This window comes from Etheostoma spectabile, chromosome 3 (assembly GCF_008692095.1).
Source record: "Etheostoma spectabile isolate EspeVRDwgs_2016 chromosome 3, UIUC_Espe_1.0, whole genome shotgun sequence".
In the NCBI taxonomy this organism is placed as follows: Eukaryota; Metazoa; Chordata; class Actinopteri; order Perciformes; family Percidae; genus Etheostoma; species Etheostoma spectabile.
The window spans coordinates 22,002,747-22,028,197 of record NC_045735.1 but is presented as its reverse complement, the minus strand read 5'-3'; the positions used below and the strand labels follow the sequence as shown (position 1 = coordinate 22,028,197).

At 40.2% G+C, this 25,451-nt stretch overlaps 1 protein-coding gene across 2 annotated transcripts; it reads right to left on the bottom strand.

Annotated features, from left to right (window-relative positions):
• Nucleotides 1-9,745: 9,745 nt before the first annotated feature.
• Nucleotides 9,746-23,683, bottom strand: camkk1b (calcium/calmodulin-dependent protein kinase kinase 1, alpha b). 2 transcript variants are annotated; one of them, XM_032507301.1, is made up of 18 exons: nt 23,427-23,590; nt 23,064-23,125; nt 20,284-20,601; nt 20,115-20,162; nt 19,972-20,025; nt 19,826-19,877; nt 19,621-19,730; nt 18,799-18,835; nt 18,365-18,386; nt 18,177-18,265; nt 17,570-17,769; nt 17,287-17,340; nt 17,122-17,195; nt 15,505-15,592; nt 13,863-13,991; nt 11,447-11,550; nt 10,212-10,262; nt 9,746-9,877 (listed from the first exon to the last, which is right to left on the bottom strand). In XM_032507301.1, the coding sequence occupies exons 3-18, from the start codon at nt 20,521-20,523 to the stop codon at nt 9,805-9,807; spliced, it is 1,425 nt and encodes a 474-aa protein (XP_032363192.1). In that variant the 5' UTR covers nt 20,524-20,601; nt 23,064-23,125; nt 23,427-23,590; the 3' UTR covers nt 9,746-9,804. The 2 variants fall into 2 exon arrangements, with proteins under 2 accessions (XP_032363192.1, XP_032363193.1); XM_032507302.1 differs by lacking the exon at nt 23,064-23,125 and having other exon boundaries at nt 23,427-23,683.
• Between the last annotated feature and the right edge of the window lie 1,768 nt (nt 23,684-25,451).

The window sequence follows — 25,451 nt, the reverse complement described above, 5'->3', positions numbered from 1 at the left end:
TTTCTACAGCCCACACATTGATACAGGAAGTTAATATGACCTCATGTAACCCCTTGTGGGTCACACAGCAGTGTGTGTGTGTGTGTGTGTGTGTGTTGTATATGCCTGCACCACTGCATGTGTTGAGTGTCTGTGGGTAAACATATGAGATGGAGTCTGAGCTGCAGTGCAGAGACACTGCCAGCTCACACAACAACTACAGTATGTCTTAAAATAGGCTCTTTTAAGGCCTTTTGCTAATCATTAACTAAATTAGGGCATAGATCAAAGAATATTGCTTCATAAGACAGCAGGTTTTATGATCGCAGCAGAGGAGCAGCACACTGTAATGAAAATAAATTCTCATGATGGACAATGGAAGAAAATCTTCTTCTCTTAGGCATTTAAATTTGCGTGCAAGTCATGTTTCCTTTTTCTTTTTTTTTTCTTTTTTTTTTACAACTAAACGTCAAGTTTATCTGACTAATTATACATATCTGTGTGTTTCAATGTGGGAGTCCCACTAATTGATAAGCTGAAGTGGCAAGCTGCTGGATGGCCTGCCCTCAGACTGCAGCCTCTTGCTGCAGCTTGCTGCACTGAACCTTTCATGAGATGAAATTCTGTGCTGTGAAAGGTTCTCCTCACCAGCCAATCACTGACGGGCTCACTCTCCGCAGCCACCAATCCTCATCCTGTTGCTAGGGCTATAATAAGTATCCCACTATTAGCCCGGCTCCTTGCTGCACTGCTCAGACACCTATTGCATCCCGTAAAAAAAAAAAAAAAAGAAGAAAAAAAAGAAAGCTCCAAGCACACAGCAGGCATTAGGATTCAGCACCAACATCTCTTCCAGTCTGTGTTTTATGCACTCCCACACTTTCAGGGACATAGGTGTCATCACTATTGGTAAATGTTATTTCACGTCATAAAACACACACTACTGGTGGACATGTAATCAAATCCCCAACAGCTACAGATTTAATTGTGCATGTTTAACGACAAATTCTGTACATTAATAATAATGTGTAATTCATGTTGTTTACAATAAACATTATTCAAGTTATTTAATTTATGTAATTACATCCCTGGAGCAGATTATGCTTCAAAGGTCACGTCTTTAGGATGCTTACGAAACAGAAAATTGTTCAGGCGGGCTTCATTTCCACTTCCATCTGTCTGATCACTTTAATCACATGAAGCCTTATTTCCCTGAGATGACAACGCACAAGAGATCATTGGGTCATATTTATGTCACACCGAGGCGAATGCCCTCTAAATCACTGCATCAAATTCCTCATTAGCCTCAGTGGACGGCCACTATGATGCCACTTTCAGCAGCGTCTTATTAAAATGGCCCTGAAAATATGAAAGCATCTATATCTTTGATGATTCAAAATAAACTGAGGAAGCCAGCTGTATCTTGAAGTTGAAGCAGGTAGCATATTTTTGTCCTCTCTGAAATTCACGCTCTGTCAAGTTTGTAGAAAGGTAGATGTGTACACATCACCTCCTCTTCTATTCTTTTTGGGTCAGGTGCAGGATGATAGATTAATTAAATGAAGGGAGTATGTATGGACTGGATATAAAGAAATAGTTCAACCTTTTTTAGGATACACAATTTGCTTTCTTGCTGAGCAGATCAACACCCTTCTCATGTCTGTCTGGTAAAGACACTGCTAGCAGCCGGTTGTCTTAGCTTAGCACGAAGACAGGAAACAAAGGGAAACTGCTGGCCTGGTTTGTCCAAAGGTAACAAAATCCACTAACTAGCACCTTGTTTGTTACCAGACTATTTCTTTCTGGGAGTGTTGTTGGAAATAGTGCAGCACATGGACCACTAAATCCAACTTAAATCCAGTGCGCAGATACATCAATTTCCGACTTTCAAGTTTGTCTCTGCTCAGTCCGAAACAGCCTTTTGGGGATTTTGGTTATTTTACACTGTTTTTTTAACAGCAACATCACATGTTTTAGCCATCCTAAAGATATGGAGCAAGGGATGGCAATGCCAGTTGGTCCACCACTTTGGTCTAAACTGAAATATTTTGACAAAAATGAGATGGATTGCCAAGAAATTTTCTACGGACATTTGTGGTCCCAAGGGGATGGAACCATACTGGCATTGGTTATCACCTGATTTGACCTGTAGTGCCATCACTGGTAGACATTTTTGCTTTAGAGTGACATATGTCGGCAATTCCGGATGCAATGTGTTTAGGACTAAGCATGCTGAGATAGTGAACATTATACATTATAGCTGCTAAATGTTGTATGTCAGGTTTGTCATTGTTAGCATGTTAGCATTTAACTCAAAGCACCAGTATCCAAACAGTAGACACTCACAGCGGCTGTGGCTCAGTGGTTGAGCGGTTGCCTGCCAATCGGAAGGTTGGTGGTTCGACCCCCGCCCCTGCAGTCATTGTCGAAGTGTCCTTGGGCAAGACATTGAACCCCGAGTTGCCCCCGGTGCTGCACATCGGAGTGTGAGTGTATATCTGATGAGCAGGTGGCACCTTGTACGGCAGCTTAGGCCACAGTGTATGAATGTGTGTGAATGGTGAATGTCTCCTGTAGATGTAAAAGCGCTTTGAGCAGTTATTAAGACTGGAAAAGTGCTATATAAATACCGCACATTTACAAACATTTTTTTCTTTGTTGATTTTAGACTTACCAGTTTCCTCATAGGTCCCATGACATGGTGCTTTTTCAATGCTTTTATACAGACCTTGGTGGTCCCCTAATACCATATCTGGGTGTGTGGCCTTGACAAACTTTTTGCTCATTTGAAAGCCATATCAACTCTCTCTCTGTGAAAGAGAAAGAGAAAGGAGGTAACCTTGCTCCTTATGACCTCATAAGGAGCAAGATTCCAGATTGGCCCATCTGAGCTTTCATTTTTTCAAGGGCAGAGCAGGATACCCAGGGCTCGGTTTACACCTATCACCATTTCTAGCCACTTGTGGACCAGTGTTGGGAGTAAGGATACTAATGTTAGAAAACCTCATTAAACGAAAGTGTCATGCCATGGGTCCTTTAAGTCAAGTCTGCTGTTTTGTGTTCAAAAGACATGTGGTCAGTGATTTTTGTCAAAAGGTCATTGCACGGTCTGAGCTTTGTTGCAGTCTATTGATTTCCTTTGCCAACTCCACACTGAATGCAAAATGTCTTGCTGTCAACAAATTCCTGCACTGAAAGGCGTTTAACCTCCTGTGGCTCTGGCTTCTCACAGCCGTTGTTGAGCCATTAATCATCAACCAAACCACATGGCTGTCATAGCTGGTTACGGGGCTCTAGGGCAAAAGTGGTAGCTCTGTGGACTGGACACACACAACAAACAACAGCCCCTTAGTTTGACTCAGAAGTAATTGCAACTTGAGAATATTTTGTCTCATTTCAAAACAGTATGGATCGAGATGGATGGCTTTTTGAGTTTTGCGCCTGGAGATGAAACCTGGCAATTTGTGACCAATCAGGTGTTGGAAATAAATCCTTGGATTAACAATTCAATTTGATTCAAACATGAGGATTATATATTTCTGAGCAGCACAGCTACACATGTACTCATAAAACAAAAAGACACGTCGGAATTTAAAAAAGTTTATGATCTGACTAAACATGATCTGCACCTCAAAGATGCAAAGAAGATAATAGCTGTGCCACTCCAGAAATATCAGCCCATTAGAGGGATGGGGGGAGAGAAAAAAGAGATGGAGGATAAAGAGGGGACCAATGTAGAAGCAAAGAAAAGAGACATATCTATAAATAGGCCTCCCTGCAGCCTGTGAGTAGACAGTGAGTAGACCAGAGACATCAATGTGACAGCCCCTCCTCTAGAGAGACTTTCTGCCTCTGTATGGATGGTGAGAGTTCATATCTTCGGTTAAGAGAGTCTGATTCCGTTTTAACCTCCAGCTGAGCAAACACCTGACACGACATGAAGTTAAACAATAATTAGCTACAATATCTGCTGTTTTCTTAAAGTTCATTCCACCGTGATGTTGTTTTTTTCAGTTATGATAGGACAAAGAGCACTGCTGCTGGCACAAAGACAGCTGTTATGCATGAGTGCTGCAAAATAAATTATTCAAGATAACATTTAGACTTTGTATTATTAATCAAAAAGTGCCACACCATTCAGCTGATGGTTTTAAGAGACTATTTTAAAGGTCCCATGACATGGTGTTCTTTGGATGCTTTTATACAGACCTTAGTGGTCCCCTAACAATATCTGAAGTCTCTTTTACCGAAATTCAGCCTTGGTGCAGAATTACAGCCACTAGAGCCAGTCCCACAATGAGCTTTCCTTAGTATGTGCCATTTCTGAGTCTGTGGCTTTTGAGAAGGAATAAGGGGGGGCCAGGTGAAGGCTGGAGGCTTGGCCTTGACCAACTGCCACTTTGCTCGTTTGAAAGCCATGATGTCTCTCTCTCATGGGTGGGCCAAATTCTCTGGGCGGGCAAATCAGAGAAAGGGGAGGTAACCTGGCAAGATCCCAGATCGGCCATCTGAGCTTTCATTTTCTCAAAGGCAGAGCAGGATACCCAGGGATCGGTTTACACCTATCGCCATTTCTAGCCACTGGGGGACCATAGACAGGCTGAGGGAACTCATATTGATGTTAAAAAAACCTCATAAAGTGACATTTTCATGCCATGGGACCTTTAAGAGAGGCAAAACATTGGAGGGTAGATTGAATCTGATAGGTGGTAGAAAGGTATCACCGCATTGTTTTTGGGGAGAGCTTCAACCCCCCCCCCCCAAAAAAAAATACTGTAAATTATGTTTTATTTTGGCTGCAACATACAAGAACACTGCTGTCATTTAGATAGTTTGTCATTTTTGAGGATCAAATCACCTAATAATACCAGAGGGGATTATTCATAACTACAGAGGCTTGTGTGATAAACAGACGTTTGTGAAAGGTGAGTCTAAAATTAAGTCCTCACCCCCTCCCACTCCCACCTGTCTCACAGTTACGTCACTCTGCATGTCCTTTCAAGGCCTCCCATTGCAGGAGGCTCGCAGTCACACCACGTTCCCTGTGACAAAATTACATCATCACCATCATCATCAAAGTCACACAAGCAGGCTCAAAATTCATTATTTAAACTGTTATTTGATGTGTTGGTTACATATCTTGAATTCATGAAGATGACTTACTTTTAGGTGGATGATAGCCTATTTAAAAATACCATTTCAGATTACTTTTCTCCCACAATACTCCTTTACAATAAATAACCACATGCTAATTGATAAGCAGGCAGAATTTAAACTTGTGACCATATATATAACCTATATACTGTACGTATAATAAAGTCTATAAAACATGTTTTGTAAAGCCTAGGATAAAGATAGTGCTGTTACTTAGCATTTAAGGAATTACTGTGATATATAAAGAAATGGTCATCTGTAGGAAAAAGAATTTCCTTTAAATCCCTGTTCCCCAACCCACCAAATACTAACGCGTTGTCCTGGCCCTGTCAGTGTCTGATAACAACGCAGCATGCACTCACATGCTCTATATTGGACTAATATGCATGTGCAGCCGGACCGGCTATCAAAACAGAGAACAGAGAAGATCGGAACGCACACAGAGGGAATGGGACTTTATTCTCTGCTCAGAACACTAGTACTCCTCCATATCTTTACATAGCAAATACTTTTTTACTGCTGTATTCATATTCTGAATGTTGCATGCAGCCCCTTTCAGAGTAAGAATCAATAGTATCCTAGTTAGGATCTGGGTTTTATCCTGGTGTTGTGCATGTAAACAGCTTATCCTGGATAACACCTTATCCCGGTTTTGAGAAAACTTGATGCACTATGTTACATGAATATTACATTCCGCATTCCATTCTGTAAGAATAAAGTCTTCTCATCCGTTTCATTTGTATCCTAAATTTCAACACTGCTTTCCTATCTGTGTGAACAAACTTTGGGACAATCCTTCCGCCCATCCTGACTCTTTCCCATCTTACCCCGTCATCTGAATGAATGTAGCGACTGTTAGAAAAAATGTACAGTATATCCTTGTGTGTCTCATTCAACTTTTAGAACATTGTGAACTGAAGCGTGCTTTGTGTTGCTTTGTTCTCTCAGGTTGTTCTGAATGCTCTTGTTAATACAGAACATGATGACTGAGATGGTTTTAACCGCCTGAATGCTCACATTCACATGTGTATTGGATGAAGTAGAAAAAAAGGTATCTAATTAAGTACTCGACTGGTGTTGGTTTCACTTTAGGGTACTGATACCGATACTGGTACAAATGCAACTATACCCAGCCATATTCCTGTGTAAAAAGGAGCACATCCTCAAGTATCTAAAGCCTTCCTGGATAGTTGTACAATGGGAGGATCCTCCACAGTCAGCCTCCTATTAGAGGAGGCAACCTATCTGTGTGACCTCCCCTGACACAGCGCTGACCAGGGAGGTGTCTGCAGCGAGGAGTGACACACACAGTGAAACAGTTAACGTCTCACGTTCTGTAGCCTATCAGAGAGGTATTTTTCTTTTCCACTCAGCATGTTGTTTTCAGGTTTTTCTTCACAGGCATGAAAAAGAGAATGAAATGACATCACATGGCACAAGGCTGTGGTGTGAATCTACACGTCACATGTAACGTTTATTTTGGAAATCTCAACTCCCAGACAGGCTGACAATGTGATAATTAACTGTTCATGACTTAAATAGGATATAGAGAATTTTGTGGATTCAACTTGTAATGCTAGGTTTGATAAAGATATGCAGGGTATGGCTGTCTGTATATCAATTTTAAACAGTTTTGGATATTTCTGTGTTCTTTTACCTTTACAGGATCTAGCCAGTCAGGCTTTCTTTTACAGTTTGCTGATGGCTGAGCTGGTGACTTTTTATATATACTGTACATGTGGGCACAGGGGATTCCCAACAGTGCAGGGAGGAAGAAGAGAAAAAAAGAAAGTGAAAAACCTTCCTCCACTCTGCAGCCTTGAGGGGATGTACAGCTCAGTTGACAGCGGGCCAGTGGGGTTGTCGTAACAGGCAAGCGAGCGAGCAACAGACAGACAGACAGACAGAGGCTGACCGATGCTGAAGGGGTGAAATGTGATGTAGTGACAGGAATACAGGGTTAACAGTGAAAGCCAAGGGTCAGTGTTAAGCTAAATATCTGAGGTTGAACTACAGCTGGCTCTGGATGTGGAAACTGAAGGGAGTCTGTGTGGGGAACCAGTCACTGGAGCACAGTTTCCCCTGCCCTTCCACAAAACAATGGCACCACAGTTACAGCTCAAAACATGAAGACCTTATTATGTATTTGAAAATACCGTAGAGTATAATAGAATAGGGTAGAATGGAATAAAATAGAATGTGCATTACTACTCAGGCAGTGAGCTCAGGAAAAAGAGCAGTCAACAGTTAAGTTACCATGTATTAGCGCAGTATTGTGCTGTTGCATGGCAACAGTTTCCACAGAAATCTTTGCTCAGAAACACTCCTCTTTGGTCTTCACATAACTGCAACGGCAAAAAAATGGGCTGACTGCAGGAATAAAAAATGGTCTCATGGACCATTTCAGCTTGCAGTGGCTAAAGAGTTCATATTTCCAGAGTTTTAGTCTATCTCATATACTAAACAATATTTCAGACTGTATTGTATTAGAGGCTATAGGCCACTGAATGATGTTCATCTGTGATAGAATATGTGCTACTACAGCTTCTATTCAACATGTCCTGAACTGATAAGAGTACTAATTTGCTTGCAATCCTGAATATGTCAAACTTTGTCCAAACACCCAGCTTGTCTCTCTATAATAATGATTTTAAATGATTTCTACTGAGATGATGAAAGACCTAATCAAGAGCAAATGATACATGCAAACCCAGCATGTTTGTTACACAATGCTCACCCAAATCCAAAAGAATAATAGTGCTTTGTTCTGTGGAAGTAAATGATTATTCGCTTCATGCCGAGATTAAAAGTAAGAAGAATGGTATCAGTCTTCTCATTTAACTCTCAGCAACAAGGTCCAATCATTTTCCCCAAAACAATACAACGGCAACTTTAAAAGGAATAGTTCCACAGTTGTCATTGTATCAATATAGCATATAGTCTTGTGATGGTCTATCTTTATGGACCTGACATTGTTAACGCTGTTGTTCCCCTGCTCCATCACTACATTTTGATAAACCTGGAATGGCTGTTTACCTATTTAGATTTTGTTGTTAGAGGGTTTTTAGTCCCTTATAACCAACAATTTACAATACATTAAATGCTTCTTGTCTCTGCTCAGTGCTTGTTGCCATTGTCTCTTTACCACATTGTTCTGCTCTGTCTTTAGACCATCAGAGAGGTTGTTCCACCTACTACACACACCTCCAGAGAAACCTTCAGGCCTTCTCTACTCTACAGCACGCAGAGTTTCCCAAACCTCAACGTGAAATGTAGCTCAGCGTAAATTCTTTCAGGAAGACCTAACTTTTAATCAGTGCACTCCTAAATCAATTCAGCTGTTATCCTAATAAATGTACTTTTTGGCTGTGTACAACTGTCGCATACATGCAACTAGTCTCTCCTGATTGAAATATAGCTCAGCGTAAATTCTTTCAGGAAGACCTAAATTAATCAATGCTCTCTTCCTAAATGGAATCAGCTGGTTAAGGTATTTACCTTCCTGCTTACCCAATCAGAATCATACACAAATTGCAAGGGCCAATCAGAGAGTCACACTCCTGCTTTAAAAAAATCTTTTTCACCCTTTGCTGTTCAGCTGTCATTGCAGGCAAAGAGTGCAACCCTCCACCCCCCCTTCCACCTCCAGTCATCATATACTCCAGCTGACTGGTCCGGAGCCTCCTTCGGTCTGGTCTTTGGGTTCCTTCGTCGCCACCACCGGTGATTAGATACCATTGGGGGGTCTGATGGTTCTCTACCCCTATATACATATGCAAAATGTTTGTATAGCAAAGGAGTCTAATCGCCAAAGACTTTGAACATTTTATTGATTTGTACAATAAACCTCATTTGCATATCTGCAAGACATCTCTCCTGATTGAACTATGATCAGGTCACGTGATGACAGTAACGCTGTGATGGCGACTGTCAGTGGCACTCATGCACTTTACATTTTGCAGCATCATGCCTCCAACTTATCCTCAGAAGTAGCTGAAACATCTATTTTAAAAAGTATATTTTATTCTAAAATATACCAATAAAGAAAAGGGTGTGTTATTTGTGGATGCCAATTGCTGAATTGTTGTAAAGGAGGTATGTGTCAGAGCAGTGTATCCTGGAGCTCAGAAGTACAGAGTTGACCTTTTTACTTGTAACACAATGCTGCACTCTACTGGTTTGCAGAATGAAGTGCATTTTCACACAGAAACCGGCCTTGGAAATTAAACCAGGCCACAGTTTGTTGGTTTGAGAGTGCACTTGGAGATGTAAGGTCCTCTGTAATGCTGCACAGCGTCTGTAAAGGTTGGACTAGAATACGCAGTGACGTGGAGTATTTAAAATTATATTATGGCTGAAATATTAAAGGCCTCCTGGGGAACAAAAGCAGAAAAACTTTGCTGAATGGGAACAAACACAGAGGCAAACTAAGAACATAAAGAAAACAATGCACTTGTAGTCACAAGGTTGCCATCTAGTGTTTCACAGTCAACACAGCAACACTGCTTGGCCTATTTAAAAGGCTATATCACATAATTGTCAGTGTTATGCTATATAATGTGAGAAACAAAATGTAAGCATATAAAATTAGGAAAGAATGAGGAGAGAAAGAAAAGATACAAAACTAATAATTGTATAATCTGTGTTCATGTGACAAATCAATCTGTACATTTACTCTGTAATTGCATCGTCTTCATACAAGTCCTCCAACTCGGCATCTCGGCTCCCCTCTTTGCTGACTTTCCTGTGGGGCGACAAACGCTCGGTCATGTTGTTGAAAGTGCCAAGTCAGATTGCAGATAAGGAGGGTGGGTGGGGTGGGGGGGAGACCCACTAAACTAAAAATGTAATGGGAGTACATCATGTTCTCCACAGCTCAGCTCATCACTGCTTATCCACATCAAGAGAGGCAAGGAGGTCGACACAACACAGCCAACAACACCTCCTGTGTGCGCTTTTAGTTTATGAACAGCTTGTTGCTTTGTCTCCCTTAAATCCTCTTAAAAAGGCTGAACAAAACAACTGATGAGCTGTGCTGTGTATGAGCTGTTCGAGATCAACCTTTCATAAAAATGTACCTTAAGGAGGGATGAATGTGAGGCGAAGACCGAGATAAGCCCCAAGTGCCACTGCAAAAAAGGAGATTAGAGAATTAGTTGGCAACACAGATAATGAAACCTAGGGGGGGGCGCAGTTGATATAACACATGCCTTTGGGGTGGGAGATCTGGGTTTGAATCCCACTGCGACAGATCAGGTAGCTTCATTCCAAGTCCACCAACTAGTCCCTCTAAAGCTCATTGATAAACACTTTATATCTTGTTTAATTTGTAGTGGATTTACTCTAGGTTATGTACCAGACTAAAAACTACAAATGTAGGCCTAATTTTACAATTTGCGTTAGAGGTGCCCGCAGGTACACTTTATTTATTTTGTACAGAGCCAGGCTAGCAGTTCCCCTGTTTCCAGTCTTTGTGCTTGGCTAAGCTAACTGGCGGCTGACTGTAGCTTCATACTGAAAGACCAGATGTGAGAGTGGTATCAGTCGATTTAATTTAATGCATTTGGATGGCAACCCAAAGTATTAAATATAAAATACATAATCAGATGTTTTGGTAATTAAATAATTCTGTGACTAAATAGACAAAAATGCACAAAGGTAAATACTTTGATCTTCTATTTTAGGTCACTGTAGAGCACACTTATTAAACTGGGAAATTATCTTTATTTATAGCCTCCCTTTTTATTCAGGTGTGTAAAAGTAGTTTTGTCCATAAGACCTGCTGCTGTTTTCCCCATTTCCATTTCCATCTCACATGATCTGTATAGATTTCACATGTGTGGGAGCCTGCAGTACTGTGGTACTGCTGCTGGTGGTGGTAATGGTGGTGGTGCCTGCACAAGTGTGTAGGATGTAGCTGGAGCTCCACATCTCTTCACATGGAGGTGTAATTACTGTGCCAGCGGCCCCCCCACAGACAAGACTGGCTTGTTAATGGAAAACAAAAGCAGCGCAGCCATTACCGCTGCCACAGGGGCTTCCATTTAGCTTATCAGGGGAGGACAAATGCTTTTATCTACCTGAGTCTGCTGCTAATTTCATAAGAACAGAGTATAACAGCTAGTCAGTGTTCAAAGATTAAAATTCAGAATATGATGGTAGTGGCTCTATAACATATTTCATATGTGAGCGACGCGCTACACATATAAAGCATGTTACTGACTGATCTATTTTTATCCAAGCATCTGCTTACTGCTTTGTTGTGTTGGAGGCCTTTAATTGCAGAGCAGGATTTGCAGAGTAGGCCACTTACGTAAGAAGACCTCCAGGGGCAGACATGGACCTCTCAGCCCTTCTGCCCAGACAGTCAAAGGGATTACTGAAAGACCGCTTCCTCAGCATGGACTTCACCAGAATCTGCAGTGGACATCAGACAGTAGCAATGAAAATACAAAAGGTTTTCATACCGCCAATTAAGTCTCCACACCAAAGTCGGTCTATACACTTTTAAATGTCAATGAAATCCCCATAATTAAACTGTAAACTTTAAGTTCTTTAATCTTCCGTTTTTTAATACTATTGTACCATCACATATATTCCTAATTAATCTCCCATTCATCCATATTGCAATTTCACAACTTTAAAAGGCAACATGATCAACTAAATGGCTTTTTGTGTCCTCCCATGTCTTTGTTCTTTATTTGTGCATAGGATAGTTATGCTTGATATATTATTTATATATAAGTCTTATTGATTTTAGATTCTTTGAGGGGTGGAGTTGAAATGGGTCACATGTTTATTTCACAAATAAGAGGTAAGTTTTATTTTTTGATTCAATGGTGAGTTGCAGTTTTACAGGGCTTTTTCAATGTAAAATGAAGCAACACTGGCTTTCTTTTACGTTAGCCTAAACAGCCTAATGACTTCCGGCCTATTGCATTGACTTCACTAGTAATGAAGTTGCCTAGTGAAGAGCTACATTATCTCGCAGCATCTTCTAGACCCCATGCAATTTGCCTATCAAGCATCCAGAGGAGTTGAAGAAACTGTTGCAACTCTACTGCATCTTATCTTACCCTACATTCATCTAGAGAAGCCAAAGGCTCATGCCAAAATCATTTTTGCTGATTTTTCCTCTTCTTTTAATACCATTAAGCCCAGTATTTTAGCAAAAATTTTAACAGAAGAATTCTTCCTTGTAGATAATGTAGTCTCATGGATTGTTGATTTTCTTAGCTGTAGATTACAGCAAGTCAGAGTTGATACATCACTCTCTGACAAAATGACTACTTGCACAGGATCCCCACAGGGATGTGTTTTATCTTCTTTGATTTTCATCTTGTACACAAACTCATGCACCAGCACTTTTCCTAACAGGCACTTTATTAAGTATGCAGATGATATCGCCCTGTTTAGTCTCCTACATGACCAGGAAGAGGAGCATGAGCCAGTTCTTGACTTTTTTATTGATTGGTGTGAGAAGTCAAACCTTATTTTAAATAACTCTAAAACAAAGGAGATGTCAATTTTAGAAAAGCACAGTCCTCTAAACCCACTCTTATACATGGGGATCCTTTAGATACTGTCACAGAGTAAAGTACCTCGGCAAGGTGCTCGACCACAAACTTAAATCGGACATTTGGACTGACAAGTTAAATACTAAGTCCCAACAAAGAATGTTCTTTCAAGGAAACTAGTGTCCTTTAATGTCAGCAGCAGTATACTTCAAACGTTTTATTGTGCTTTTGTTGAAAGTGTTCTCTCCTTTGGCATCATCTGTTGGTTTGGCAAAACCACTGAAGCACAGAAAGTACATACAAAAAAAAAACTTCCGGTAAGCTATCAGGTTTTCCATTCCCAAGTATGGAAAGTATATAAAAAACAGAACACTAATAAAGGCAAACAGCATTGTGGGCAAAAAGAAGCTCCCCCTTTCCACCTCATTTGAACTGCGGCCCTCAAGACAACAGTACTGTGCTCCTCTGTTAAAAAAAAACAGATCCAAGTTCTCTTTTGTTCCACAGGCCATCAAACTCCTTAATAATGGAGGTCCTGTACAGGAATAAGGTATCTTAATTTTTTTTTTTCTCCAGCTGGTCTGGAACCCTATCTCTCTGCCTGAGTGCTCTGGTCTATGCTATGAGTAGCAATGTATACATGTTACAGGTCTTCTTCATCTTGTTTGTCTCAATGTTGTTTGAATATGCCATGTGATGTGATATCTGCTGCAACCTACTTTCCCCATGGGGACAATAAACATGAACAAACTAGAGGCTGCAACACAACAAGCGCCGGGCTGCTCACGTAAACCAAAACTTGCAAATATTAAATTGGCAAGTGATGATCGTATTTGAAACCAAAACCCTCCAAACGATTCCAATAAAGAAACGATTTTACTGGAATCGGAATGTTTGAAACAATTCCATGTAGGAATCGGTTCTCGATGCCCAACCCTACCCATAAAACTGGACTTCTGTAGGCTACCTGCTGAAAAACTGGCAAAAGCCAGTTCTGTGAAACTATGTACATCATGACATTTTGAATGCAAGAGTTCTGCAGCCGTAAAAGGTTGAGATTTCATGAAGTGAGATGAATTGTCCCTTATGTGGTTACGACAACAGTGGACATATCAAGAAAAGGCAATCAGCTGAAATAAATGTAAGAATTGCAGCCAGCTGTGGTCTTGAAGTGTAAAATAGTGACTAGTGAGGATGCAATGTGCGACTCACCACAGTGGAAAGGCTGGGGATGAGTTTAACACTGTTTTGCACCTCTTCCTCAGTGACCTCCACCGCCGTGCAGTGCTCCTCCTCCAGAGGAAGAGGGTTGGAGCCGTTCTCCGTCACCCACATGTGGAGCTGGAACAACACAACACCATCATTAGGTGAAACAGTAAGCTAATGCAGATCCATCATGAACATACAGTACAGCATGGTTTTATGGGTAGTAGTAATCACATGTGGTTGTAAGAGCTGTTGTATTGTTTACAGTTTTTGGTATTTTATTCTCACTGCAAAAGTAAATTGTTCTATGACATTTAAATGATGTAGTCTAATATACAGGTAATGTTGTAAATGTGCTTTTATGTTTGTTTGCTGAGCCGGAGACACTCGCCCACGCGTAAAAATAGCACCTTTGATTCATAGTTTAATAAGTTATCAACCATACAAGCCGGCCACTTACCAATGGTTGCCTGAAAGGTAACGAGTTAGCGGTTACGGAGGTCTCTTCCGGGTCTTTCTAGCCTCTACAAGTGATTTTATATTGAGCCTGGAACTTCCAGCTTCTTTTGGGGTTGTTGGGCTTTAAATCCAAACTGTTACATCCAAGATTGATCCACTTTATGTCCATAATTCATCGCGTTTTGGCTCATTTCTGCCGCTAGCTCGCGGCTCCATCTCTACTCTGTGTTGTTTAGGGAAATAGAGGCCCCAGTATGCCCATATATGGGAGACAACGTCACAATCTTGTATGGAAGGCCAGAGGGGACAAAAAGGCTGATAGGCTGTATGGAAGGCCAAGAGGAGCACATTTTTGACACACATTTGCTTGTGTAGCATTGCTGTGGGTGTAATATCAATAAATATGACATTATTATGTTATTATTGGCATAAGTAAATGTCATGAGAACAAAAGCGTCTTGACTTTCTTTGAAAAAATGTATGTATTTTGTCAACTGTATAAGTTATAATGATTATTTCTTCACAGTGTGACTCCCAAGACATATGAGAAGTGTTTTAGAAAGGAAAATGGCTTATGTATTACTTATCTGTCTGTGATATCAATACATATCTGGAAGATTCATGTTCCATTTTTTTTATTTATTTGTTTTTAAGGCCCTACAACCATTTTTAACATGCAAGTGACCTCACTGCAACCCAAATATTCTAATAACCCAGTTTGTCCTTAAAAATGATGTTGATATCTTGACTGTAGACAACAGGGTTGATGTTTTACAAGCTTTTTAATAAAATAAATCCAGACGGACAATAAACTGTAAAAATGGCCTTAGGTCTCAGAAGGTTAAGACACACTCTCCACTAGTCTGTCCTGTTATCGGACAATTTTGAGTTGGTTTCTTTAAGTAGAATTACAGTCAGTTAGCAGGATGAAGGATGTGGAGGAACTATTTTTCTGACCGCTGATTGCTGAAAACTGACCAAAAATACAGTGAACACAGTGTATGGATACTTTTTTTTGTTTATCTTTATCTGTGGAATAAACAGTTTCTTGTCCTGTTTGGACAGCCTTGGATGTTGAAGTTGGAAATGGTGGTCTACATGAGTCGGAACACTTTACATCTGACAAAAAGTGGTGAGGAAGGTGTGCAACAAGCTACCACTACAGAGGTGATTTGTCTTTTCCGGTCACCTTAATTTCAGGGATGGTGATTCTTGTTAAAGGGTTTTTATCCAGCATCCTGTTAATGAGCTCCTTCAATTCGCTGCTTATCAAAGGTCTGTGGAAGAAGCAAAATTATTTTAGATTTACTGATAAATATAATTTTGACAGCGGTTCCTGTTACAGCCCGTGCTCAGGGGTAAGCAACAGGATAAAAGTGGAATAAACCATTTCAAGTTTTTTAGGTAAAATATTTCAAAACAAGACAAAGCGTAAACAACGTGTTGTGGAGTCACTGCCGACTGAGATGGTGGTGGAGGAAGGGCCTTCTGTAGGCGGATCGTATGCCACTGATTGGATAACAAGAGTTAAGCATCCTGAAACAAGAGGGACAGTCAGCTACTCAAACACAGTTCAAAACTGATACATGACCGAGCGTAACGTGGAATGAAGAGTTGAATAGACTTTTTTTTCCTTCTGTCATTGGAAAAGACATTTTTTCCTTGTCAAACACATGTGTAACCTCTAATATTATCATTTGCAGCATTGTAATCATTTCTGGAATGGAGCCATCGTTATTGTGATCAACTCCACCTGTGATTTTGTGGCTGTGAAAAAGTTCTGTGAGTCATTTGGAAAAGATCTAGAAAGATGATGCTAACTTTAACAGGCGTGACATTTTCTTCAGGGGACCACATGTTTTTGATAATATGTGAAGCTAATTACAGCGGCTACCATCACAGGATATACAGTAGAACAAAAATACATAATCACTTAAACAGAGAATAGAAACTGCAGGTGTGTTTGCTGCTTTCATTACAATTACTAATATCTCTTCTTCCACTAACAAATTATCTGCTTATTTACCCACATTTTTCTCTCTAATCAAGAAAAATATTTTAAAAGCTATTCTGTAAATAATGTTTAATATTCTCATCTAATTTAGCACCCAGAGATGAGTGATGGCACATGTGCCATATTTTTGCCCCGCCCCAGAGAAATATTTTATTAAAATAGTCTGGAACCCATACTGATATAATGTTGCTACATGTATCCTATTAAAGGATACTATCTACAAACTACAACACAGAAAAGAGATAAAACAAAAATATGTAGGCTATCAATTTAATGATTAAATAAGGTAGTGTCAAACTAACCTCAATTATAACTTGTCTCCTGCTAGTTACAGCTTATGCTTTAAAAAAATAAGCATATGCTTATTTTTGAAAATCTGTTTTTATCTCTTTTCTGTGTTGTTTGTAGACGGTGCCGAAGCACTCCTTGCAGATTCAACACTGAAACTAAACACAGCTAAATTAACACAACTTTCATGCATTTCTGTCACATCTACAACAGTCAGAGTCACTGTGTTCTCTCGGAAGGCATCACTGCACATGGGGAGGCACTTTCATTGACATTCTGAACATGTTTAGAGGCTAAAATCACATTTAAAACTTGCCCTGTTCAAGACTGTTGGTTGCTAACACTAGCAGGAGGATAACTCAGTGTAGGCAGTACCGATTGTTTTAGTTTTTCTCTCTACTGACAGCACTCCAAATTTACATACAACAGATCTATGTGTTGGACTCGACCAGAATTCTCCTTTAAAGCCAGATAGAGATCTGAATGTTTTTAATGTTCGCTTACGTCTCTGGATACTCCACAGGTTTGTTCTTGATCTTGTTGTGCAGAGAGACGATGTATTCATCATAGAAAGGGCACTAGGACATGACAAAGAAAATGAAATCATTAATCATTGAAATCAAATGTTGGATGGGCTTTTTATTTTTTAAATGCTGTGAGCTTTCTTACCTTCCCAAAGATAAAACAGTAGAGTGTGACTCCCATCGCCCACACGTCTAATGCCTGGTAAACAAACAGTAATTATCAGGGCTGTGTCATCACTGAAAAGCTCTGCGTAGGCAGTTGGACTTAATTATTTGATAATTACTCACAATTAAACACAGTCTGATATGATGACTCCCAAAACATAGGCCTATGTGACTCAGTGATGACCATTGTCTGTTTTCTGCTTGGCCAACAAAAGGATTATCTTTCTCACCCATGGACTATAAAATACAGTCAGTGGTCTCACCTTCCCACTGAAGCTCTGCTCATATTCAGTCATCATCTCAGGGGCCATAAAGGCCGGCGTCCCCGCCGTGCCAGACAGCATGGCGTCCGTCCCTTCAAACTCGTTGCTCACACCAAAGTCTGCGATCTTGACGTGGCCGTCGTCCCCCAGCAGCAGGTTGGAGGGTTTGATGTCCCTGTGGATGATCTTGTGGTAGTGCACTGTGACAGACAATGCAAAGAATGCAAACGAGTGAACATGTTGATCGTCTGCTGATCAGCTCTATAGTCATTTTAGAACAGCCACAAGGAAGCGTGGCGCATTTTTGTGTAATTAAGCCATATTGCCTTCCATTTCAATGTAAATGACAATAAAATACCAGTAATAAATTATCTTTCTTTGTCTTAAGCAGTTCCATATGTTGCAATGTGTCTTGAATAGTAGCTAAGCCATCTACTGGGCAAGTACTCATTTTTCAATTCAATTTTAGATTTTGAAGACATTACTTTTAGCTTTTTCCAAAGGCATCAAAGTCGATCATTTTCAGATGGCTTTAACACAGAAAAAACATTATGTGTACTAAAACATGGATGTTTAATTTAATATTAAATCGTATCTGTAAACTCACAGTACTCTATTCCCAGGACGACGTCTCTGAAGTAAAAGCGAGCCTGCTCCTCGGTGAAAGGGTTGTCTGTAGGCACCTCCATCACCGGGCTGACCAACATGAGATGGGGAGAAAAAAAGTAAGTAAATATGTGTATTAGCTCGTATGGGACTATTTAAATGCTAACTCATAAATGCACAAAAACATACCCTTTTGTCATCAACTCGAAGGCTTGAGGACAAATAATTAGAATTGAATGATTCACCTACTTTGGTGTGACACACACAGTGGTACTCATAAGTTTATGAATCCATGCTAAAGTTGACTAAAAAGAGGAATAAAAAAATCATCTTTGATGCCTTAATTAAAAAAATTAGGAAAATTCCAACCTTTAAGGGCACCAATGTCCTTTGTGAATAGATAATGTATTGTAAATAAAAGTTATAAAAATCTCTCAATGCATATCAATCCAGGCATTAGGCTGGATTTTTCCTCATTTTTTAAAATTAAGGCATTAAGATCAATTTCCAAAAGATGAATTTTTTTTATTCTTCTTTTTAGTCAACTTTAGCATGGGTTCTTAAACTGATGAGCACCACTGTAAGTGGCTAAACTCAATTAAAACAGATGAAAAAATCCCTACCCATGTGAAGTCCATCTTCTTCAGGATCATCAAGCACCTGCAAGACACGTTTCATTTAGCTCAAGTCTCGTTGGTGATTAGGAGCATAGGAATAATTCTAAGAGTTAGGGCTGGATATCGACTGCTTCCAACACCAATACTGTAACTTTGATACCGTTAACTAAATGCTACTTACTAATTTTATAAAAACAAAGTAAAACCAAACCCAAATGTTTTTATGTATTTTCAGCATTTACAGCATGACTGTATCTTGGTAGAAGCATGCTGCGTGCTTATTGGCTCACTGACTCTGCTGAGATTTACTCCTAAGAGTATGGCAATTGGGTATTGAATGACGAGGCATTTTTCGATACTCTTACAATTTGGTCGGTGCCTAAAAAGTATTGAGTTCTGTACCCAGCCCTACATAGTACTCTGTGGGTTCTAAAGGCATCACCCCTGACACAACCACACAGAGGATCTCACTTATTTTAGCTGATCAGATCATCTTCTCATGATTGTATGGGACAATTTAACCCTTTATCTTTCTTATTAGTATGTAGTCTGGTGAACACATCACTATCAACCTACACAGAGGCCTCATTTACCACAATAATAAATAAAGAGCATTGCAACTGCTGTAATCTTTTTTACGCCTATGAAAACTTCCCTATATTACATACATCCTTTCCTACTATATTTTTTCTAACAGAAAATATACAGAAATATGCCAAATTACAGAAGAATATTTCAATCCCAAAGTGCTTTCATTGGGATCAGTTTTCTTACGGAAATCATTATACATGCCAAATAAACAGCATATATGTACAGCAGGTGACTGACCTCAACTAGTTTTACAACATTATGATGGTCCAGTTTCTTCAGGATGGCGATCTCCTTGTACACTTTCTCCAGAGGGAACGGGGGGTTTGATCCTTGACAAGGCAAGCGGCCTGAAATTGCACACACAAACACATCGCCACCAGGAATTATGGAAACTCATTAGACATTTTACTGTTGTTAGAGATGAATATTGATCTTTACTCACGGAAAAATCCACACAGCCTCATCAGCCTCTTTTTTGAAACAACTTTCATTGCCTGAATAAATGAGATCAAGCAAATTATGTAAATGACAAACTGACATTTAAACATGTATAATACCTTAAATGAACACTGATAGGCTTCAACTTACATAGTACTGATCAGAATCTTCATTATAGGCTAATTTTACCACTCCGTATGAACCCTAGGGTGAAAAATAACGCATTTTTAAACAGCTGCATACATTTTTTGCAATGACTTGTGTTTGCTCACTAGATGAATGTAAACAATCACCTTTCCGATCTCATTTTTCAACTTATACTGGTTGAGCTGGACAAAATCCTGCAGACATTTAAAAAAAAAAAAAGAATTCAATCAGTTAAATATCTCATTAATAAACATGTTGAATTTAGTCAAAAACCCAATTCCAAGTATAATTTCTGTAGCTCTGGAGTCTCCTCACATCAGCATCTGTGATGGACACACGTTTGGTCTCGATGGTGGGGTGTCGGGCTATGCGGTTCTCTTTCTCCTGCAGTGACATCTTCCTGTCTGAGAATCTGGTGGTTCTCGGAGCACCGCTCCTGTAGCCATTGGGCGGTGTCAGGCGGTTGGCGGCCACGTTCATGGCTGCCACCAAGTCGTCCAGCTCACCTTGGTGCTCCGAGTCCATCTCCGCCTTGAATTTAGGGTCCCCGTTCATGGTGGTTAGTCTTCGTTCACTCACAGCAGAATGTCCCACCGCTGGATTTTTAAAGTCACCAGAGAATGCATCACTGCACTAAAAGAAGTGGAAGCCGAAATGGGGAGACATGAGTTTAATAAAGAACCATACAGCTGGGTTTGCAAAGATGTGAAACTTAGCAGACTTTTACTGTAAAATGGATGTTTTTGTCTTGTGGAAACTATTCAATGTTGTTGTACTGAAGGGCTTCTGGCAGACTCCAAAATCATCTACCAAACAACAACCTTTTTAATGCAAGAAACTAAATTCATAATTGCATGTTGTTTGATTTGTTTTTCCATAGCTTGCCAATGCAGAGATTTTTAGCAGCTCACATCTCAAGAGATGCAGTTTCTCTCTCCAGCAGGTTTCAACTGTCTGCAAAGCTTCATACCATACTGCATGAATTAAAATCTTTGGCTGGCTGCATTAAAGTGGGGGTGCTTCACTGCCCGTGCCTATGACATGGGTGACATGGGTGACTTTGGGTTTGGTGTCCCTGCTTTCTCTTGTCAGCTCCTGGCAATCAGATTTGTCTTGACGTGATTGCGATTTAGCCTACGCATTGCATGCACGCACACTCACAGCCACGCACGAGGGACAAATGAGGTTCTACCACATCTATCAGTGCTACTTAGCAATGTCTCAAAAGAGAATTTTGGAATTTTTTCTAAATCGCATAGCACCGCCAAAGACTATTATGATTGGTTCAAAGAAATGACAATAAACCAGTGCATGTTTTTATCCCATCCCAGAATGCTGTATGGACTAGCCAGACCTTCCTCCACAGTGTGGTGCTTGGTTTGGTAATCTGGTAGTTCAGACACAAACGCTTCACTAGCCTGACAAGGTGGATTTCCGTGTGATCCCACGCTGTACATCAGGCAAGCCAGAATAGAAAGAAGTCAGCTTACTAGACCTCTAGAGTCTAGCAACCAAAAGCTACATTAGCTGCTGCTAGCAAAATGCACCTGAAACTCTGACTTACGACATTTAAGTTGCATTCTGGGTAATTCAGGTGCCAGGTTTTGACAAGGAAGAAAATACTTGAAATAAAAAAAGACGATGTCTCGGCCCATCGTAATTCTGATGATGCTAAAGGAGTGCGATGCTAAATAGGTGGAGTACTCCATTAAGAAAGTAGTTTTAACATTTTTATTTTAGTTAATGGACCAAAGTATGCAAACAGCTACTATAGTTGTATTATAGAAAAACAATATGTGGCCAGGTTAGCTCAGTTGGTAGAGCACGCACACATTTATAGAGGTTTATTCCACAACACAGTGGCCACAGGTTCGACTCCAGCCCGTGGCCCTTTGCTGCACATCATTCCCCCTCGCTCTCTCCCCTTTCACATCTTCATCTGTCCTATGAAATGCCTAAAATGCTCAAAAAGAATAGGAAAACAGTACTTGTTTCTATGCACACCCATGCAGGTGCTTTTAATTACTCTATAATTAAACCTCTAGTTAGCCTGCAAATCCCCCTGGTGCAACAAAACTGACGATTAAGGGAGATGTCAATCAAGCACAGTGTTGTACACACCCACACATTGCTCTCAACAGGTCTAATCAGGCAATTTAAGTGATCTTTGATCTTTCACCAACTAATCTTTCAACAATTAATCAAACTACCAAACCAACCTGCAGAATGAAGTCAATACATTGTTTTACCACACTGTAGAATGTGATAAAATGATACTTACTTGCCAGCAATCTGCATTTTAAACACACTCAGTAACTTATTATATTCTAAACAATATTGAACACGTTGTGATCAATGAGCAAAAGACTTGTGCCTGAGTCTCAGTGGACCTTTTTCACCTTTCACCTTGTGACAGGTGTTTGTGTTATCTGCAGGACAGCAAGTGGGAAAGGACTATTTATGAATTATTTGAAACCTGTTACGTTTAAGTGACAAACTGTTTTTTGTGGACAAACCCCTCTGCCAAGAAACATACACAGACTTAACATGTTTCAAATAATTCATAAATTGTCCTTTCCCATTGGTTGTCCTGCAAATAACACAAACAAACACCTGTCCATGTGCTGTGTGTATGCTCGAAAACAGTAGCACATCTTTGTTATTGTGGCCTCCATGTTTTCACACACCTGATGTTCTAGGCTATGCCCAACAGATGGTGGCAGTCATGCAACTATTCATTAAGCCAAACGCCATTATAACAGAAAAGAAAAACACTGTCAGTCGGAAAAACAACGTAATCACGGGGGTGGTCCCTGATATTCCCACGTGGCATGATCGCACTTTTGATAAACAACACCTGTGCTTTTTCTGCTATCCTACAAAAAACTATCTGCTGTAAAAGGTCTATATAAAACCCACTGTGTTGACTCAGAATGCTAATAGAAGTGTATTTTACCATTTGTATTCATCATAATTAAAAAATAAACTCTTTTATAGGCTATTTCTTCAGTGTTTATGTCTCCTGGCTTCTAAAGTACAACTTTTCTTTTAAATTTAAAGGCAACATTAGGCGAGTAGAAAATGATACATCTTACCCTCTCACAACAGTCTAGCAGCAGAAAGAAGTCAACAACTTATCAGCACGACTCAACGTGGCCTAAAATAAAGTACGGACAACTGAAAAGCTTCTTATGTAACGAGGTAGAAAGCTTTAACAGGCAAGTCAGTTAATGATGCTTACATAATAAACAAGACTGTTAAGGTATACACACGCGTCTTAAAGAAAATACGCCTCTGCAACATGTAAAGCTATAAAACATTTAATTAAAAATGATACCCAAGAGTAAATGTTATGCAGCAAAAGCCTCAAAGTCATCAGAATCCCCTCTCACACTATGACACTGACACTGATAAAATACTGTGTAAGATAAGATATATGAGGTGAAATATTTACTCACACAGTGGAGGGTTCCTGGGTTGGTGGCCGTTGAGGTTAATGTGCATGTTGCTCTCTGGAGGGGAGGCTCCTCTGTGTCTCAGTGCAGGACTTTCACCGTGGAGCAGCAGCGCTCATCTTTAAGGATTAACCAAGGCTGCATATAGCTGAGGCTGGGTTATTCTCAGACACACGCACGCATGCACGCACACACGCATGCACGCACACAGTGAATATTAAACACATGGTTGAACTTATTATACTATTGGTATTGGCTACTCTGTATTAAGTGTATATTATTCAATATTTCTGACCTATTTCTTTACAAAATATTTTAAAACAGACTATTGATCTATTGATCCCAGAGTTAACGTCTGCAATTAAATATGTAGCCTAATTAAAGGCCACTGAAAATCCAGTCTTCATGGCTGAAAGCTGTAAAAGAAGTCATTTTCAAAGGTCTGTGAACAATAAACATTAAGAGAATAAAATGATTTGATTACAAAAAAAAAACAGTACTAATTATCTTAATTGATTGTAAAATAAAACACATCGAAATCGACCACTAGGACGATTCTTAGCTTTTCCTCAAGGTGGTGTCTTATCTGCTTTGTTTTTGTCATTTAAAATACTGATTAAAGGAGCTTTTGAAGAAATCATAAATTGAATAAATATACAGGCTACATAAATATACATTCTGCTATGACATATTTCTAGGCTGTGCAGGTCTTTGTGTACAACATACACTATAGACACCACTCCATTCCTAACATTACACCAGGCTTTCAATTTACCATATAACATATATCCTTCTTCTCACCTACAAAGCTCTTCATGGTCAGGCTCCATCTTATCTTAAAGAGCTTATAGTACCTTACAACCCTAGAAGAGAACTACGCTCCCAGAATGCAGGGTTACTGGTAGTTCCTAGAGTCTCTAAAAGTAGAACGGGAGCCAGAGCGTTCAGCTATCAGGCTCCTCTCCTGTGGAACCAGGTTCCAGTTTGGGTCCGGGAGGCAGACACCGTCTCCACATTTAAGAGTAGGCTTAAGACTTTCCTTTTTGATAAAGCTTATAGTTAGGGCATAGAATCGAATATTGTTAGGGAGTAGTAGTTAGTCACATAGTTTTCAGATTTATCTATCATATAATATAACTAAAGGGAGACTTGGCATACAGCCCGATCCGGTTGGGGGGAGTTCTGGCCCGACCGGGCTGGAGCTCTCTTTACCTCGTCTCTCTTGGTTTTGTTGTAATAATAGTTTTAGACAGCTTGGGACTTATTTTGATACACTAGTTAGGGCATAGAATCGAATATTGTTGGGGAGTAGTAGTTAGTCACATAGTTTTCAGATTTATCTATCATATAATCAAGAATATAATAGAACTAAAGGGAGACTTGGCATACAGCCCGATCCGGTTGGGGAGAGTTCTGGCCCGGCCGGGCTGGAGCTCTCTTTACCTCGTCTCTCTTGGTTTTGTTGTAATAGTTTTAGACAGCTGGGGATTTATTTTGATACACTGAGCTCCTCTCTCCTCTATCTTTCCATCTTTTCATTTATGTGCATCCATGTCCCAGAAATGCTTGTTACTAACCTAGCTCTGGGGAGTCATTCCCCGGAGTCCTTATGTTCTTTTTTCACCAGCATGTTCCCTTGGATCAGAGAGGCTCCGAAATCAGGGTAGCAGCTGTCGCCATGGTCCCGCTACACGTTCTGGGATGCCATGTTCAACTGCTACACTGCGGTGCCCTGCTACGTGCCTGCTACGTCCTGCTACGTCCTGCTACGTCCTGCTGTGCCTTGTAATGCCGCACAGCGTCTTGCTATGCCATGAACTACTACAAAGAACTGCTACAAACTACTAATTTTTTCTATTTTTGTTATTGCCACTCTTCATTCTAACCCCAACCGGCCCGTCAGACACCGCCTACCAAGAGCCTGGGTCTGTCCGAGGTTTCTGCCTAAAAGGCAGTTTTTCCTCGCCACTGTCGCACTGTTGCTTGCTCTGGAGGAGACTACTAGAACTGTTGGGTCCTTGTAAATTC